This window comes from Pan troglodytes, chromosome 7, assembly GCF_028858775.2.
Source record: "Pan troglodytes isolate AG18354 chromosome 7, NHGRI_mPanTro3-v2.0_pri, whole genome shotgun sequence".
In the NCBI taxonomy this organism is placed as follows: domain Eukaryota; kingdom Metazoa; phylum Chordata; class Mammalia; order Primates; family Hominidae; genus Pan; species Pan troglodytes.
In genome coordinates, this window is record NC_072405.2 from 154,550,966 (window position 1) to 154,570,055 (window position 19,090).

General features: G+C 50.9%; 1 protein-coding gene across 46 annotated transcripts in view; it reads left to right on the plus strand.

Moving 5' to 3' along the window:
• Positions 1-19,090, plus strand: part of MROH1 (maestro heat like repeat family member 1) — a 113,796-nt gene that overhangs the window by 39,364 nt on the left and 55,342 nt on the right. For all 46 annotated transcript variants that reach the window (XR_010159350.1, XR_010159351.1, XR_010159352.1 and 43 more), the window contains 5 exons: positions 3,683-3,834; positions 4,614-4,754; positions 5,208-5,300; positions 10,392-10,470; positions 11,699-11,812. Coding sequence is in view for 38 of the 46 variants with exons in the window: in XM_063816715.1 (XP_063672785.1) it covers positions 3,683-3,834; positions 4,614-4,754; positions 5,208-5,300; positions 10,392-10,470; positions 11,699-11,812 (579 nt within the window). In the remaining 8 variants the exon portion in view is untranslated. The remainder of the gene's footprint in view (positions 1-3,682; positions 3,835-4,613; positions 4,755-5,207; positions 5,301-10,391; positions 10,471-11,698; positions 11,813-19,090) is intronic.

Below are 19,090 nucleotides of genomic sequence, written 5' to 3' on the forward strand. Positions count from 1 at the left end.
AAAAAAAACAAAACAAAACAAAACTCAGGCTGGGCATGGTGGCCTACGCCTGTAATCCCAGCACTTTGGGAGGCCGAGGTGGTTGGATCGCTTGAACCCAGGAGTTTGACACCAATCTGGGCATCATAGTGAGACCTCTGTTTCTAAAAAAATATAAAATTAGCCAGGTACAGTGTCACGCACCTGTAGTCCTAGCTACTTGAGAGGCTGAGGTGGGAGGATCACTTGAGCCCAGGAGGTCGAGGCTGCAGTGAGCTAAGTTGGTGTCACTACACTCCAGCCTGAGTGACAGACCAAGACCGTGTCTTAAAAAAAAAAAAAAAGAAAAAAAACCAAAATCCTACAATCACCCACACAGACAAAGAATGGAAGAAACCAAAGGTTTTTGGTCTTCACTTAATAAAATTGTTTATATAAAATCCCAACACATTCCCACAAATTATTAGAGGTGACAAGAATTTAGCAGGATGCTGTTGGAGGATCAGCAGCTGAAGCTTATCTGCATTCCTGTGTACTAGACTCAGAGGTGCCAGCTCCTCTGTGAATCTATCATCACAGATTCTGGTGAGCTTCTGATGAGAGTCCCGCAGGGCCTGAGTCGACCATTGGGTTTACGCCTGGAGGTGCTGGTGACCCTGAAGGCAGTGCTAGAAGGTGGCCAGTGGCCCCATGAAGGGGGCGAGGGGTACAGGTAGAGATTTTTTGTCTGGGTGGTGCTTCTCAGGGCCTTTGCTCTTGCAGGGTTGCTGCAGGGTCTGTGTCAGAGGGAGGCTTTATGGGGACCGATGGCTACACGGGAGCCAGGTGGGGATGTAGGAAGCACAGCGCATAGGTGCGGGTTCCAGTGGTCTCAGGGTCCTCTTCCATGAGGTTGTCAGCCCATTGTGAGGAGGGGTTTGTGGCGAGAAAAGGGTGCAAAACAGTTGCCCAAGCATGGAAAGCCAGGGGCCGGCGAGCCTCGCAGGACTGTCGGGAGCACCTGCACCCTTTGATTCTTACAGGCTGGGTTTAAAGTGATTTCTTAAGATACAAAAAAGTATAAATCACAAAGGAAAATATTAACAAGTTTGACATGACAAATTAAAGGAATTTGTTCATCAGAAGATCTGAAAAAATGTACAGAACTGCAGATGAACATCACCAAGAAAAAGAATTACCAAAGAAGATACTATAAATAGTTTTCTCTACTTTATAAGAAGTGGAAAGGCTCACCCATGGCCCTGGGAGCAGCAGTGGATGGGGCCTAAGGCCAGTGGGAACTGCACTCACACCCCAACCTGGCCCTCTGCACCACATGTGCTTCAGCCCAGGGGGGCCTCACAGCAGCCCTGGGTCAGGTGCTACCACTGCCCAATTTTTTTTTTTTTTTTTTTTTTTTTTTTTTTTGAGACAATCTCACACTGTCGCCCAGGCTGGAGTGCAGTGGCATGATCTCAGCTCACTGCAACCTCTGCCTCCCGGATTCGAGTGATTCTCCTGCTTCAGCCTCCCAAGTAGCTGGGATTACAGGTGCGTGCCACCACACCCAGCTAATTTTTTGTATTTTTACTACAGACGGGGTGTCAACATGTTGCCCAGGATGGTCTCGAACTCCTGACCTCATGATTCACCCGCCTCAGCCTCCCAAAGTTCTGGGATTACAGGCATGAGCCACCGCGCCTGGCCACTGCTTCATTTTATAAGTGAGGAAACTGAGGCACAAAGAGGCTGAATAACTCGTCCCAGGCCATACACCTGGGGAGTGGGAGAGCCAGGACTAGGCCAGCCTGCACCTCTGAGCTGCCTTTTAAAGCAGATGTGGGAAGAACTGCTAGGAAATCAGAAGGGGAGACTACAGCTCAGAAAAATGGGGCAAGAAAAGGCCAGAACCACACAGCCAGCCAACATACACACAGAAAGGTGATTAGCCCACTATCTGCAAAGCGGTGTTATCTCACATTAAGCAGTTTGGAGAAAATTAAAAGTAATTGTTTGAAAATATCAAGTTTAGATTGTGCTTTGGAGCAGGGCCTGTAGCAGCGAGCTATTGGGATGGCACTTGGCAGCCACTCTGGAGAGAGTGGGCCCATCAGAAGAACTCAAGATTGGGGCAGCTGAGGTGGTCCCAGCAGCGCCCCCTTGGTCTTGTGCCTTGTGCAGCCCCTCCCCGTGCGGTGGGTGCATCCTTTCGGGGCTCTGGACTTTGCCCTGAAGCTCATGGTCCCTTTGTGTTTCCTCCTCCAGTTTCTGTGTCTCCGCCTGGTCCTCAGCAGGGCTGTGTGAAAGGTGCTGGCCTCAGTTTATCTCCCTGTGCCCCCATGTTCCCCCTTCACCCGGGGCCCAGCCCCACTGACCACTCGCACATCACCTGAGTTCGGCCCATGTCCTGGGCTCCAGGCCTTACAGCCAGTGTTTTCTGACTCTCCACCCAGATGTCCATACCACTCGAAGCCTGGGTGGCCACCTGCCCAGCCTCTGCCTGCTCCCAGCTCTGCCCGCTCCCAGCTCTGCCCTCAGGGTCAGCCCAAGGCCACCGCTGAGTCACATCCACAGTCACTGGCGCACTGTCAGGAGCCGCGCACCCGTGGGAGGGCCTCATGCTGACCCTGGCATCCTGGTGCCCCTCTGCCCTGCCATTGTTCTCCCTGTGGCTCCTTCCACCCACACTGTGCCCAGCACGGCAGCCTTGGGCAGAATGTGTGGCACAAGTCTGTCTGTGAGGATGGGTGGGCGTGGCACTGCTCCTCTTGTCTCTGTGGCAGACTGGAGTGGGCAGGAACTTGTGGGCAGAGGGCATTTTGGGGAGGAGGTTGGTACTTGCACCAGTTTTCTTTGGTGACAAGCACCAAGTGCAAATTAGGTGGCTTCAAACAACAGAAATGTATTTTCTCACAGTTTTGGAGACTGGAAGTCCAAGCTCAAGATGTTGGCAGGATTGGTTCCTTCTTGGGAGCCCAGAGAAAGAATTCATTTCAGGCTCCCCAGCTTCTGGTGGGGCCATGGATTCTGGGTGTCCTTGGCCTGAGGCTGCCTCGCCCCAGTCTGTGCCTCCATGTCACATGGCCATCTTCCTCCTGCCTCTGCATCTCTTCTTATAAGGATGTTGTCATGTTGGAGTTACAGCCCACCCTACTTTGCTATGACCCCATTTTAACAGTCACATCTGGCCGGGCGCGGTGGCTGATGCCTGTAATCTCAGCACTTTGGGAGGCCAAGGTGGGCAGATCACTTGAGGTCAGCAGTTTGAAACCAGCCTGGCCAACATGGTGAAACCCTGTCTCTTCTAAAAATTAGCCAAGTATGATGGTACACCCCTGTAGTTCCAGCTAGTCAGGAGGCTAAGGCAGGAGAATTGCTTGAACCTGGGAGGCAAAGGTTGTAATGAGCTGAGATCAAGCCACTGCATTCCAGCCTGGGTGACACAGCAAGACTGTGTCACAACACACCAGCCTGAGTGACAGACCGAGCAAGACTCTGTCTCAAAAAAAGTCACATCTGCAAAAACCCTGTTTCCAATAAGGCCATGAATTTGGAGGGACACTTTTCATCCTGTGTAGTCCTGGAGTTGTGTGCTTGGCTGGTGTTCTAGGGAGGGCATCTTGCAGGCCATGGGATTTCTGGAAGGGGCAGGAGGCAGACATAGGTGCTGAGGATTGTCACAAACCCATGGCCTGCAGCCACTTACCACTGGCCGGTTTTGTAGCTCTGCAGCGCTTCAGCGAGGGTGCCCTGGAGTACCTAGCCAACCTGGACCGAGCCCCAGACCCCACGGTCAGGAAGGACGCCTTTGCCACCGACATCTTCAGCGCCTACGATGTTCTCTTCCATCAGTGGCTGCAGAGTCGAGAAGCCAAGGTATGCCCCGTGGCTGCATCAGTCCACGCCTGATGCCAGGGCGCTCTCCTCCCCACATTCCCTGCCCGTGGCAAATTGATCAGAGGGTGGTGGTGTTGCATTGGCGAGCAGAGGTGCCCAATGGGAGGTGGCTCACCTTTATTTATTTTTTTGAGACAGAGTCTCACTCTGTCACCCAGGCTGGAGTGCAGTGGCATGACCTTGGCTCACTGCAGCCTCTGCCTCCCTGCTTCAAGCGATTCTCATGCCTCAGCCTCCTGAGTAGGTGGGATTACAGGCGCCTGCCACCACTCCCGGCTTATTTTTGTATTTTTAGTAGAGATGAGGTTTCGCCATGTTGGCCAGGCTGGTCTCGAACTCCTGACCTCAGGCGATCCACCCGCCTTGGCCTCCCAAAGCTCTGGGATTACAGGTGTGAGCCACCGTGCCTGGCCACCTTTAGGCTGCCACACCTGCACAGGGCCCCCTCTGCAGTCCCCATACTTGTGACTTCTGCCAGAGGGACCTAGTCACTGTGGGTTTTTCCTTCTGCCCAGAGGCCCAGTGCTGCTGGCGGGGCACTGAGCATCTCCTACAAACCCCCTGGGCCTGGCCAGCATCTGGCTTGCTGTGGTCTCCCCACAGCTGACCTCTGGGTGCTGGGCTCACGTCCCAGCCCCCGTAGCACCCACTGGTAGCCCAGTGTTCGTTCACGTCCGTCACGGGTGCTTGCTGGACATGCTCTGAGCAGTCGGTGTTGACTGAGCAGCGTAAGCTTCCTGCCCACTGTCCCCTCTCAGCTCCGTCTTGCCGTGGTGGAGGCTCTGGGGCCTATGAGCCATCTGCTGCCCAGTGAGAGGCTGGAAGAGCAGCTGCCCAAGCTCCTCCCTGGGATTCTCGCCCTCTACAAGAAGCACGCAGAGACCTTCTACTTGTCCAAGGTATCTGCAGGCAGGGCAGGTCTACTGTCCCCGAGGACCCCTCCAATCAGACTCCCCGGGGGTGGCCGTGAGTCCTCGGCTAGGGCTCAGTGGTGGGTGGGGGTGGCCCTGAGTTCTCTGCTAAGGCTCAGTGGTGGGCTGTGAAGGACAGGGCCCTCGTGGGGACCAGCTTAGTTTTCCCATCGCTCTGCCCTGGACGGTGCCAGGAACCTGGACCTCTTGGTCCATGGCACCTGTGGCTTAGGGAGCCCCCTTCCTGGGCCCTCCCCACCCTCCTCCCTGGCTCTGAGTTCTAGAAGTAGACGAAGGGCCTCCTCATTTGAGCCCCAAGGTGGGGCGCATGTCCTCCTGGCCCATGTCTTCCTGTGGCCCAACTGGGAGGCTCTGATTGACCTTAGTCAGTTCGGGGGGCTGGAGGTAGGACTGACGGCCTCTTCTCCCTACCCGGAGCAGAGCCTGGGCCAGATCCTCGAGGCAGCTGTGAGTGTGGGCAGCCGCACACTGGAGACCCAGCTGGATGCCCTCTTGGCTGCACTGCACTCCCAGGTAGGAGGCGGGCGTCAGGCGGCGGGTCCAGGTTCTACACACCCTTCCGTGGGAAGTTGCTGGACAAGGGGTGCAGAAAGCAAGTTGGGGTGGACGGCTCAGCCACGTGGGGCTGAGGACTGGGCATTCCCTGAAGGTCACTCAGGTGACTTCTTAGCGATGTGGCGATGCTCTTGCCCTGCCCAGCAGTGGCACATGCAGATGACATAGCAGCCCCCAGGATGGAGGTGGCAGGAGTGGGTGCCCAGGCCCAGTGCAGGCCCAGTACAGGTGGTCCCAGAGAAAGGTCAGCGCAGCTGAAGCGCCAGTTGGGGGAGACTGCCCTGAGTTTCTGGGGACTGAGCTCAGAGGAGCAGAGGAGAGGCCCTGGGCTGCAGGACGGGGGTCTTGAAGGCCCTGCTGGAGAGGAAGCGATGTGGGGAGGAGGCTGAGCAGCTGGGGCAGCTGGGACCCCTCCCCAGGTCGGGTGAATGAGGCTGAGAACGACTGAGGGACGCAGGTGCCGGGTCACCCGTGACCTTGGCACTGGGGGTCATCTGTCCATGGGACTTTCTGGATGAGAGAGGAGAGGGGCAGGGAGCTAGAGAGGGTGGTGTGGTGAAGTCTGCAAGGAAACTTTCTGAAAAGAAGTGTGGAGGTGGGTTTACTGCTTGGCTCTGCCCCTCACCTGGCCCACTCCAGCTGGGCCCCACTCTCCACCGCCTGGATGGTCCTGGCTGCATCCCAGAAACAAAGGGGAAGAGGGGACGGCAGCCACAGAGCTAGTAAACATAATGTAAGTGCTGTGAACAGTTACATGGTAACAAACTGTTAAAACTGTATGAAATGGTTAGGTTCTTAGAAAGATAAAAATGTCAACATTGGTATGAAAAACAACAGAGAATTGAATAAGCCAATAAAGCAACAGAAATAATATTCTAAGACCTTTCTTCCTTAAAACAAGCCTGGGACCCAAATGGTTTCACGACTGAGTTCTACCAAACTTTTGAGGAACAATTAATTCCTGTCCAGTACAAGTACATTTGGAAATAGAAAAAGATCCAGAGCTACCTCTTTCATTCTGTGAGGCCTTGGTCAAATCCCAGTCAGAGCTGTATAAGGAAATGCAGATGTGTAACGATGAGCACAGACGTGAGGTTTTGCATAAAGTAGCAGGTTACTGAACCCAAGACCATACTTTTATTTATTATTTATTCATTTATTTATTTATTATTTATTTATTTTGAGATGGAGTTTCGCTCTTGATGCCCTGGCTGGAGTGCTGTGGCATGATCTCGGCTCACTGCAACCTCTGCCTCTCGGGTACAAGCGATCTCCTGCCTCAGCCTCCTGAGTAGCTGGGATTACAGGTGCCCACCGCCACACCTGGCTAGTTTTTTGTATTTTTAGTAGAGATGGGGTTTCACCGTGTTGGCCAGGCTGACCTCGAACTCCTGACCTCAAGTGATCCACCTGCCTCGGCCTCCCAAAGTGTTGGGATTCCAGGCATGAGCCACAGAGCCCAGCCAAGACCGTGCTTTTCAAAACACCTTATGCGGGAGGGCTTAGCTCATATTGCAAGGCCTATCCAGCATGCAGGAGCTGTCAGTGCACTTCATCACAGTAATAGACTAAAGAAAAATAGTGTCTGAGTTCAATCAATGCAGAAAAAACTTTTGATGATTTTTTCTTTTCCCCTGAGATGGAGTTTCGCTCTTGTTGCCCAGGCTGGAGTGCAATGGTGCGATCTTGGCTCACTGCAACCTCCGCCTCCTGGGTTTAAGCAATTCTCTTGCCTCAGCCTCCCAAGTAGCTGTGGTTACAGGCACGCACCACCACGCCTGGCTAATTTTTGTATTTTTAATAGAGATGGGGTTTCACCATGTTGGCCAGGCTGGTCACAAACTCCTGACCTCAAGTGATCCCCCTGCTTCAGCCTTCCAAAGTATTGGGATTACAGGCGTGAGCCACTGTGCCTGGCCTAAAATTCTTAACAACTAAGATTGGAAAGGAACTTCCCTAAGTTAACAAAGTTTGGATACCCGAACCCTCAGTCTGCATCATAACTGATGGGAAGTGTTAGGCAATTCCCTGTAAGGTCAGTAACAGGAAGGACCTGCCTCTCAATGCAGATCGGATCCTCTGCTGGTTCTATAGGGAAACAAAAGAACCAGGAGGGAAGGGAAGATGGTCATTATTCATCACCTGTCCACCTTTCTGGCCAAGCTATTAGGACTAATCAGAAGTTCCTGCAAGGCGTGGTGGCTCACATCTGTAATCCCAGCACTTTGGGAGGCTGAGGAGGAAGAACTGCTTGAGCCCAGGAATTCGAGACAACCTGGGCAACATAGGGAGACCCCATCTCTACAGAAAAAATGTAGCTGAGTACAGTGGCACAGATCTGTAATCCCAGCTATTCAGGAGGCTGAGGTTGGAGGATCACTTGAGCCCAGGAAGTTGAGGCTGCAGTGAGCCATGATCATGCCACTGTACTCCAGCCTGGGTGACAGAGCAAGACCTTGTCTCAAAAAAGAAAAAAAAAGTTCTGCAAATTTGCCAGTTACAAGACCAACCTACAAAAGCCAAGAACATTTTTCTACACCAGCACTGACCAGCTAGAAAGTATATGAAAACACTATCTACAATAGCAACAGAAACTTATTAACAGCCAGGTGTCATGGCGCATGCCTGTGGTTCCAGCTACTCGAGAGGCTGAGGTGGGAGGATCGCTTGAGCCCAGGAGGCTGAGGCTGCAGAGAGCTGTGATCACGCCAGTGCATTCCAGCCTGGGTGACAGTGCGAGACTGTGTCTTTAAAAAAAAAAAAAAAGGCCGAGCGCCGTGGCTCATGCCTGTAATCCCAGCACTTTGGGAGGCGAAGGCAGGCGGATCACGAGGTCAGGAGATCGAGACCATCCAGACCAACATGGTGAAACCCTGTCTCTACCAAAAATACAAATATTAGCCAGGCGTGGTGGCACACACTTGTAATCCCAGCTACTCAGGAGGCTGAGGCAGGAGAATCACTTGAACCCAGGAGGCGGAGGTTGCAGTGAGCCAAGATCGCGCCATTGCACTCCAGCCTGGGAAACAGAGCAAGACTCTGTCTCAAAAAACAACAACAACAACATCTGTTATCTCACAGTGGGTCCAGAAGGTGAGAGCAGCTCAGGGGGTCGCTCCAACTCAGGGTCCCTTGTTAGTTTACACCCATTCATGTGGTCTGCCTGGGCCGTGCCATCTGAAGGCTCTACTGGGGTTGGAGGATCTGCTTCCAAGGCTGTTCATTCATGTGGCTGTTGGCTGGAGGCCCCAGTTCCTCACCACATTGATCTCTCCATAAGGCCGCTTGAGTGTTCCCACAACATGGTGGCTAGCTTCCTGCAGGGTGAGTGATCTGAAAGAGTGCGCAGGAAGCTGCAGCATCTTTTTTTTTTTTTTTTTTTTGAGACGGAATCTCGCTCTGTCACCCAGGCTGGAGTGCAGTGGCGCGATCTTGGCTCACTGCAAGCTCTGCCTCCCCGGTTCACGCCATTCTCCTGCCTCAGCCTCCCGAGTAGCTGGGACTACAGGCGCCTGCAACCACGCCTGGCTAATTTTTTGTATTTTTACTAGAGATGGGGTTTCACCGTGTTAGCCAGGACGGTCTCCATCTCTTGACCTTGGGATCCGCCCACCTCGGCCTCCCAAAGTGCTGGGATTACAGGCGTGAGCCACTGCGCCCAGCCAACTGCAGCATCTTTTATGATCATATTTGGTCTTTACAGTAGAAATAACAAGGAGCACACCGGGGGCGGTGACTCACGCCTGTAATCCCAGCACTTTGGGAGGCCGAGGCGGGCGGATCACCTGAGGTCAGGAGTTAGAGACCATCCAGACCAACATGGAGAAACCCCGTCTCTATTAAAAATACAAAAATTAGCCAGGTGTGGTGGCACACACCTGAGGCTGAGAATTGCTTGAACCCGGGAGGCGGAGGTTGCAGTGAGCCAAGGTCACGCCATTGCACTCCAGCCTGGGCAACAAGAGCAAAACTGTTTCAAAAAAAAAAAAAAAAGAAAGAAAAAGAAATAACAAGGAGCTACCTGGGAACCTAGAGCCGAGCCCTGGGGCCAGCTCCTCCACCTCGCAGTGCTTTCTGACAGTTCTCTAGGAACCCAGGTTGGGGTGTGGCCCTGTGGGCCTGGGGCCTTTGCTGTGGTTACCTCTTCTGGCTCATAAGAGGGCTCTGCTGAAGAATTGCTTTGGAGCTCTTTGTGCAGAGAGACCCTGTCAGTGCCCTTTGCTGTGACACCTGCGAGTGGGGACCTAGGATGTCACACCTGAATTAGTGGGGGTGTGCTTCTATATCACCCACTAAGGTACCATGGAGCCCAGAGATGCATCTGCCAGCATCCTTAGTTTTTTATTGTTGTTTGTTCATTTGTTTGAGACAGGGTCTTGCTCTGTACTCGGGCTGGAGTGCGGTGGCACCATTACAGCTCACTGTAGCCTCAACCTCCCGGGCTCAGGCAGTCCTCTCACTTCAGCCTCCTGAGTAGCTGGGACCACAGGCATGCACCACCATGCCGAGCCAACAGCCTTAGTTTTTGCTTTTTACCAATAAGACTTTTTTTTTCCTTATAACTTTGAACAAGTGGACTCCAGAAGTTTTGGGTTCCAGTGCTTTATGTGTCCTAGAGATTCGTGCTTTCCAGCCTGGGTCCTGGGCATCATGCCTGGGGCATGGGAGACTCTCCTCTCTAGTCAAGAAATATTTCTTGGGAATCTCTTTTCCTGCTGCTGGTAGGAGAGGTGGAGGGTGGCAGGAGCAGGATGTGTCCCTGGAGACTTGACAGTAGCTGTGTGTCTGCCTGTTGCTGCCTGTCTCCCTCCTCTCCCCCACCTAAGGAGATGGGGCTGGTCCCTGGAGGGCCTCTGATTACAGGGGATGAGACTGTCCTGCATCCAGGGCTTGGGTGAGAAAGAGCCTGGAGCGCCCGCTGCATGCTGTAGGCATGGGGTGGAAACCCAGAGCCCTCTGCCCAGCTGCCCAGGCCCAGAATTGTCAGAGGGCGGGAATCCTTCCTTCTGGCCTCTCTGGTCTATAACCTCTGCCCCATTCCTGGAGCAGATCTGTGTGCCTGTGGAGTCCTCAAGCCCCCTGGTGATGAGTAACCAGAAGGAGGTGCTGCGCTGCTTCACTGTGCTGGGTGAGTGGTGGGCCCAGCTTTGCCCATGGGCATCTGTGGACACTCATAGGGTCACCGCCTGCTGTATGTGGAGGATGGTGGTGGCTGGGGTACTGGTCGGGGATGAGGAGGACCCTGTTTCCACCTCTCCTGGGCCTACCTGTGGCTCCAGAGGCCTCTGAACCAGGGCCTGGGCAGTGGCTGCAGCCTGGAACGTCGTTCACCTCCGAGGAGCGTGCTGCTGACCTGCCCAAATCCTTGGGGGCCTCCACTCACGGTCCAGTCTGCACATTCCCTACCTGCCCCCCGCCTACCTGTTTCTCCACACCCAATCTCTGGCTCCATGGCCTGCTCTCTGCTCCCCCAGGGGGCCTATGGCTGCTAGCCCTGGTCACCTGCCAGCCTCCCATGACCCACCTGGAGGTGCCATGCATCCTGTCACCACCCCCACTGGATGCTGTCCCTATGCCCTGCACAGGCCCTCATAGCCATCCTGGAGGGGCAGCAGATGGTGTGAGGAGGGGCCCTGCTTGCACTTGGGGCTGTCACCCTGCTGGGGCCACAGCATCAACATCTCCCTGAAGCTGATCAGGCAGGCGGGGCCTCAGGTCCCCCACCTACATGAGCATCTACCCTTACACAAGATCCGCAGGAGGGGTGTGGGGAGACTGACTGCAGCCAGGCTGGGGGCAGGGTTGTGGTGGGCAGATGGACCACAGGTCTGATACCCAGGCAGAGCAGGCCTCCAGAGCCCACCTGGAATGGGGATGGCTCTGGTCCGTGAAGTACTGGTAAGGGAACTGCTGCAGTCGTTGCCAGAGGGCTCCTGGAGCTTGGGCTGCATTAGCCCTGCTTGGGCTGGGGGTCTGTGTGCTTGACAGCTCAAGTCCCCTTGAGCCTTAGACTGGCCTAGAGCCAAGAGAGTCAAGAGGGGCTACTGATGGCCCTCTTGTGGGCCCCCTTTTGAGCTGGAGATGCTGAAACAAGCACCGGTGTGCTGGGTGGGCCAAGATCTAAGTCCCGGCATGCTCTGGGTGGTGCTGGCGCCGTGGGATAAGGGCTACATGTGCTCCAACCCTGCCTTAGACAAGGGCATCGGAGCCAGGCCCAGTGATTAGGTGGCCCCAGCTTCTCACCTTCACACAGCAACTCTCCTCTGGCTCCTCCCCTGTGCTGGAGAGTAGGTGGACGCTGTGTATAGGGATGAACAAGATGACATGGAGCCTAATCTGTACCCGTTGCCCTGTAGCCTGCAGCTCGCCTGACCGCCTACTGGCCTTCCTGCTGCCCAGGCTGGACACCAGCAATGAGAGGACCCGCGTGGGCACCCTGCAGGTGGTCAGACATGTCATCAACTCGGCTGGTGAGTGCCTCCATGCTAGCCTGGCCGCCACCCCTGGCCATGTCCAGGATGGAGCAGGTCCTGGCAGATTGTGTCCCTCTAAGTGAAAACACCATCCTGCTTTGAATTCTCTAGAAAGATTTCCCTACTTACTATTTTGCAAAATTCTAAACTTTTTGAAAAGTTGCAAGGGTGGTACCTTTCTACCCTTCGCCATATGTTGGTGGCTCACACTTGCTTTGACAGCTGGCTGCAGGAGAGGAGCGCCCGCTCTCTGGAGGGGAAGAGAGGGAAGTGCAGGCTCTCTGTGGAGGGCCTGAGAGGAGAGCGCCTGCAGCTTCCACACAGAGGGGCTGCTCTGGTCAGTGGTCCTTGGGGAAGGGAGCCTCAGAGGCATGGGGCGTGTGGCAGCCCCACAGAAAGTAAAGCATCTGCGTCAGCAGCATGCACTCAGCCTCTGGTGGTAGAAGTAACCCTTGAGGCAGGCGCTCTTCTCCCCATTTACCTGATGAGGTTGGCATCTGAAGTGGAATTCTTAGTGCCCATGCTCTTGTTAGAGATGGGTTTTTCCATTCAGAAGTTCAACATTTCATGGGATTAACCATGCTCAACTTCCCTTTGTTAATTCATCAATCACATTTATGCTTTTCAGCGTTCACTTTGTTTTCCCCATATTTCATTTTTTCCTTGAAGTTCTTTCTCTGTGCATTTACGTATGTACAAATGCATGTACGCAAGGAAATATTTTAACCAAATGACATACTTCAAAACATGCTTTTTTCACTTGCTAGTATATCTTAGAGGACTTTTAACATCAGCACATATACATCTGTGTCATTTTTTGTTTTGTTTTGAGACAGGGTCTCGTTCTTTCACCCAGGTTGGAATGCAGTGGTGCAGTCATAGCTTATTGTAGCCTTGAGCTCCTGTGCTCAAGCAATTCTCCCACCTCAGCCTCCCAAGCAGCTGGGACTGCGGGTGTGCACCACCACACTCTGCCAGTTTTTTTGTATTTTTGTAGAAATGGGGTCTACTTATGTTGCCCAGGCTGGTCTCGAACTCCTGGATTCAAGTGATCCTCCTTCCTTGGCCTCCCAAAGTGCTGGGATTACAGAAGTGAGATGGGCACCTATGCCGTCTATGTCATTTTTAATTGTTTTTATTTTGAAGTATAATACACATACAGAAAAATGTACACGTTAACTGTTCAGCTTCATGAATAATCACACAGTAAGCCTATGTATTTATTCACCAACCAGGTGAAGAAATGGGACATTGACAACACCCAGGGGTGGCACTCTCAAGTCCCTCAGAAGGGGTGACTTCTAACAATAGAAGATAGTGTTGCTGTTTCAGGATGTTGTACAAAGAGAATTGTATGGTGTAAATAATTTTGTATCTGGCTTCTTTTCCTCAGTATTCTCTTGGTGAAATTTATACATATAGTACAGCTTATTTATTTTCACTCCCGTGAAGGATTCCAGTGAATTATCTACTAGAGTGATTCATTTTGCCTGTGATGGGTAAATGGCTATATCCAGTATTTAACTGTTAATGCATAAGCCACTATTAACATTTGTCCTTTACACAGTTAGTGTTTACCTAGATGTAGAATTTTGGGTTATAAAGTATGTATGTGTTCAAGTTGCATAGATAAACCCTTCTGTTTTTCCAAAGTAGCTGTTTATACCCCAATTTATACCCCACACCTTATGTCTCACAAGTGGCTTATGAGCATTATTGCTTCATGTCCTCACCAACATTGGTTGGTCTTTAATTTTAGCCATTTTTGTGGGTATGTTATGAGGTCCTGCTTTGTTGCCCAGGCTGGTCTCCAACTCCTGGGCTCAAGCAATCCTCCCACCTTGGCCTCCCAAAGTACTGGGATTACAGGCGTGAGCCATTGCACCCAGCCAGAAGTCATCAAGTTTTCAATGAAAATATTGGAACATGATTGCAAGTTGAGGCCGTGGTTGGTCCCTGCATGTCATTCTTTCAGTCCATGGTCCAGAGAGCTGTTTCTTGTGTTAGACACCGGGCCATCTCAGTTTAAGTGGCTGGGTATAAAAGTCTGAGGTATCTTAATATGTTGCTTTCTTGTCTTCTAGAATCTGTTACTGCTATTGATAACTCATTGATGACTATCTGATTTGACTGTGATTTTCCTTATACATGATTTGGTCTTTTCTGCCTAGATGCCCAAAGGATTTATATATATATATAAATTCTTTGCATATATATAGACACACACACACACACACGCATGCATGCCAGGATTACAGGCTGTTTTATATCTTAAAACCGGAAATTTTACTGTGTCTCAGTGTTGGCTATTCTGAGTTGATTTCCCCCCCAGGTCCATAGAGTGCGCATTCAGCATTTGCGTCAATTCTGTTTTATCTCAAGAGACCTTGTTTTTCAGTCATAGCATTTCAGTACCCCATGACTTCGGAAGCCTTCTCTGGGATTCCCTGTTACATGTGTGTTGTGTCATTGTTGCCTATCTTAGATACTTTTATAAATCAAATTTTTGAAAGGCTTTTGGCCTCCAGTCATATTTTCTTCCAGAATTTTATTTTCTAAAATTGAACATAATCTTCAATAGAAATGCAGTAAAATGCATAAATCTTAACTGTATACTTGGTGACATTTTACACATTGTTCACCCATATGACTACCACTCAAATCAAAATGTGGAACATTTTTCTAAAACCCAAAAAGTTTTCCTTGTATTTATTTTCAGCTAACACCTACACCTACTGTTAAGAAGTGACCTCTTTTATGAGGTCACAGCGCAGGCTTGTGCTCTGTCGCCCAGGCTGGAGTGCGGTGGCACGCTCACAGCTCACTGCAGCCTTGACCTCACGGGTTCAAGGGATCTTCCTGCCTCGGCCTCCTGAGTGGCTGGGACTGCAGGAGTGTACCCGGCCCACCGTTATGACTTCTGTCACCATAATTAATTCTGCCTGCTGTTGAGTTCCATGTAGATGGGCTAGTTGTAGGAGGACCCTTCGTGAGCATAGGCATTCACTGAGCACGGTGCTGCTGTCAGTGCACTCTTCTTTACTGCTAAGTTGTATTCTGTTACATTTTCTGAATTTAAAAGTTATTTGTTTTCCTGTTAATAGACACTTGGGTTGTTCATGTTCTTTTTTTTTTTTTTTTGAGACAGAGTTTCGCTCTTGTTGCCCAGGCTGGAAGGTAGTGGCACGATCTCGGCTCACTGCAACCTCCACCTCCCGGGTTCAAGCGATTCTCCTGCCTCAGCTTCCTGAGTAGCTGGGATTACAGGCGAACACCACCACACCCGGCTAATTTTTGTATTTTTAATAGAGATGGGGTTTCGCCATGTTGGCCAGGCTGGTCTCGAACTCCTGACCTCAGGTGATCCACCCGCCTCGGTCTCCCAAAGTGCTGGGATTATAGGCATGAGCCACCGTGCCTGGCCTTTTTTCTCATTTTAAATTGTCCTCTTTGCCAGACACGGTGGCTCACGCCTGTAATCCCAGAACTTTGCGAGGCCGAGGCAGGTGGATCACCTGAGGTCAGGAGTTTGAGACTAGCCTGGCCAACATTGTGAAACCCTCTCTCTACTAAAAATACAAAAAAATGCCAGGTGTGGTGGCACACGCCTGTAGTTCCAGCTACTCTGGAGGCTGAGGCAGGAGAATTGCTTGAACCCGGGCGGCAGAGGTTGCAGTGAGCCAAGATTGCATCACTGCGCTCCAGCCTGGGCGACAGAGCGAGATTCTGTCTCAATTAAAAGAGAGAGAAAAGAAATTAAAAAAAAAAAAAAGGAAGTTCCCTGGTGAGTAAATTGATGAAGCACCTTTTCATATGCTTATTGACCTTCAGATATATTTGCGTATATATGTTGAAGTTCCTTTTCAAGTCTTTTTTTGGGGGGTTGGGGGGGGCCGGTTGTTGTTTTTTTGAGATGGAGTCGTGCTCTGTCACCAAGCCGGAGTGCAGTGGTGCGATCTTGGCTCACTGCAACCTCCGCCTCCTGGGTTCAAGCAATTCTCCTGCCTCAGCCTTCCAAGTAGCTAGGACTACAGGTGCTCACCACCATGCCCAGCTAATTTTTGTATTTTTAGTAGAGACAGGGTTTCACCATGTTGGCCAGGATGGTCTTGATCTTCTGACCTCGTGATCTACCCACCTTGGCCTCCCAAAGTGCTGGGATTACAGGCGTGTGCCACCACGCCCGACCCCTGTTCAGGTCTTTTGCCCATTTTGATTGATTTATAGAGAGAGGGTCTCACTACGTTACCCAGGCTAGAGTGCAGTGCTGTGATCATAGCTTACCACATCCTCGGCCTCCTGGGCTCAAGCGATCCTTCTGCCCCAGCCTCCAGAGTAGCCTGGGTTACAGGAGTGCACTACCATGCCCAGCTGTTGTTCATTTAACAACTGGGTTGTTTGTCGTTTTATTATGATTATTTTGTAGTGTTCTTTATTGGATACATAGAGACATAAATATATGTTTTTATGATTAGTACCTTTATGTTTAAGAAACCTTTACCTGCTCAGAAGTCATGAAGATATTCTTCTATATTTTCTTTTAGATGCTTTATTGTTTGAGCTTGCAAATTTATGTCTGTGATTCATCTTTTACTAATGTTTGGGTGTGGGTGAAATGTAGGGGGCAAGGTGTGTTTTTTTTTTTAATTACTTTTTTTTTTTTTTTTTTGAGACAGAGTTTTGCTGTTGTTGCCCAGGCTGGAGTGCAGTGGCGCGATCTCAGCTCGCTGAAGCCTCCACCTCCTAGGTTCAAGTGATGCTCCTGCCTCAGCCTCCCGAGTATCTGGGATTACAGGCACATGCCATCACACCGGCTAATTTTGTATTTTTAGTAGAGACAGGATTTTGCCATGTTGGTCAGGCTGGTCTCAAACTCCTGACCTCAGGTGATCCGCCCGCCTTGGCCTCCCAAAATGTTGGGATTACAGGCATGAGCCACCACACCCGGCCTGCAAGGTTATTTTTATATGGATGTCCAGTTGTTCCAGTCTCACTTGTTGAAAAGACTTTACTTTCTCCATTGAATTGCTTCTGTGCCTTGGTACAAGGTCAGGTAACCTTATGTATTAATGTAACAGCTGCAGTAACAAAGTACCACCGACTGGTGGGTGGGTTTTTTTTTTTTCTATTACCCTGATCTCTGTTTTATCTTCATGTGCATTTTTCCTGTGTGCCTGTCTGTATCCCTGTATCCCCCTTTTATAAGGGTACCAGCCATATTGGATGAAGGGCCCACCCTACTCCAGTGTGACCCCCTCTCAACTTATTAATTCTGCAGTAACTATTTCCAAATAAGGTCACATTCCGAGGTACAGGGGTTGGGATTTGCACATACGAATTTTGAGGCCACAATTCAACTTATAGCATCATATGTTAGTGGGTATATTTCAGGACTCTATTCTTTCCTTACACCAATATCACACTTTTTTTTTTCTTTTTTCTTTTTTGAGACAAAGTCTCACTGTGTCACCCAGGCTGGAGTACAGTGGCGCGACCTTGGCTTACTGCAGCCTCTGTCTCCTGGGTTCAAGCGATTCTCCTGCCTCAGGCTCCTGAGTAGCTGGGATTACAGGCATGCACCACCACGTCCGGCTAATTTTTGTGTTTTTAGTAGAGACAGGGTTTCACCGTGTTGGCCAGGCTGGTCTTGAACTCCTGATCTCAGGTGATCCACCTGCCTCAGCCTCCCAAAGTGCTGGGATTACAGGCATGAGCCAATGCACTCGGCCATTTTGTGTGTGTGTGTGTGTGTGTGTGTGTGTGTGTGTGTTTAGTGGAGACGGAGTTTCGCCATGTTGGTCAGGCTGGTCTCAAACTCCTGGACTCAAGTGATCTGCCCGCCTCAGCCTCCCAAAGTGCTGGGATTATACGCCAATATCACAGTTTCTCAGTTGTTTTAGTTTTATCCTAAGGCTTTAAATCTGGTAGAGGATGTCCTTCAACTTTATTCTTCTTCAAGATTGTTCATCCCCATTGAAAAATCGTTAGTATAGGCCGGGCACGGTGGCTCAAACGCCTGTAATCCCAGCACTTTGGGAGGCCGAGGCAGGCGGATCACGAGGTTAGGAGATTGAGATCATCCTGGCTAACACGGTGAAACCCCGTCTCTACAAAAAATACAAAAAATTAGCCGGGCGTGGTGGCGGGCGCCTGTAGTTCCAGCTACTTGGGAGGCTGAGGCAGAGAATGGTGTGAACCCAGGAGGCAGAGCTTGCAGTGAGCTGAGATGGTGCCACTGCACTCCAGCCTGGGCGACAGAGTGAGACTCCGTCTCAAAAAAAAAAAAAAAAGAAAAAAGAAAAATTGTTAGTATAAAAGAAATCATGGAAGGGCACAGTGGCTCACACCTGTAATCCTAGCACTTTGGGATCCCGCAGCAGGCAGATCGCTTTATCCTAGGAGCTTCAGACTAGGCTGAAAAACATGGTGAAACCCTGTCTCTACTAAAAATAAAAAAAGCCAGGTGTGGTAGCATGCATCTGTAGTCCCAGCTACTCTGGGGACTGAGGTGAGAGGATCACCTGAGCCCAGGAGGTCGAGGCTGCAGTGAGCTGTGACGGTGCCACTGCATTTCAGCCTTGGCTACAGAGTGAGACCCTGTCTCAAAAAAAAAAAAAAAAAAAAAAGGGAAGGAAATGTAGAAACCACATAAAACAAATGTGTGACTTATTACATATCATTCTAAGACAACAACATCAGATCTACCACCAGGTCTTTTGGATTGAAGTTGCCACCGAGACGCCCCTCCTTGCATCCTATTCCAGTCACAGTTCTTCACTCCCCAACAAGTAACAGCTATCCTGATTTTTATAGTAATCACTCCCTTATGATTAGCTGTGTCCACTTTAAAAGCCTACCTATGGCCGGGTGCGGTGGCTCACACCTGTAATCCTAGCACTTTGGGAGCCTGAGAGGGGCGGATCACTTGAGGTCAGGAATTTGAGACCAGCCTGGCCAATACAGGGAAACCCTGTCTCTACTAAAAATACAAAAATTAGCCAGCGTGGTGGCAGGTGCCTGTAATCCCAGCTACTTGGGAGGCTGAGGCAGGAGAATTGCTTGAACCTGGGAGGGGGAGGTTGCAGTGAGCCGAGATTACACCACTGCATAAACAGGCCCTGTGAGGTGGCTCACACCTGTAATCCCAGCACTTTGGGAGGCCAAGGCAGGCAGATTACTTGAGGCCAGGAGTTCGAAACCAGCCTGGGCAACATGATGAAACCCCGTCTCTACTAAAAATGCAAAAATTAGCTGGGTATAGTGGCGCACACCTGT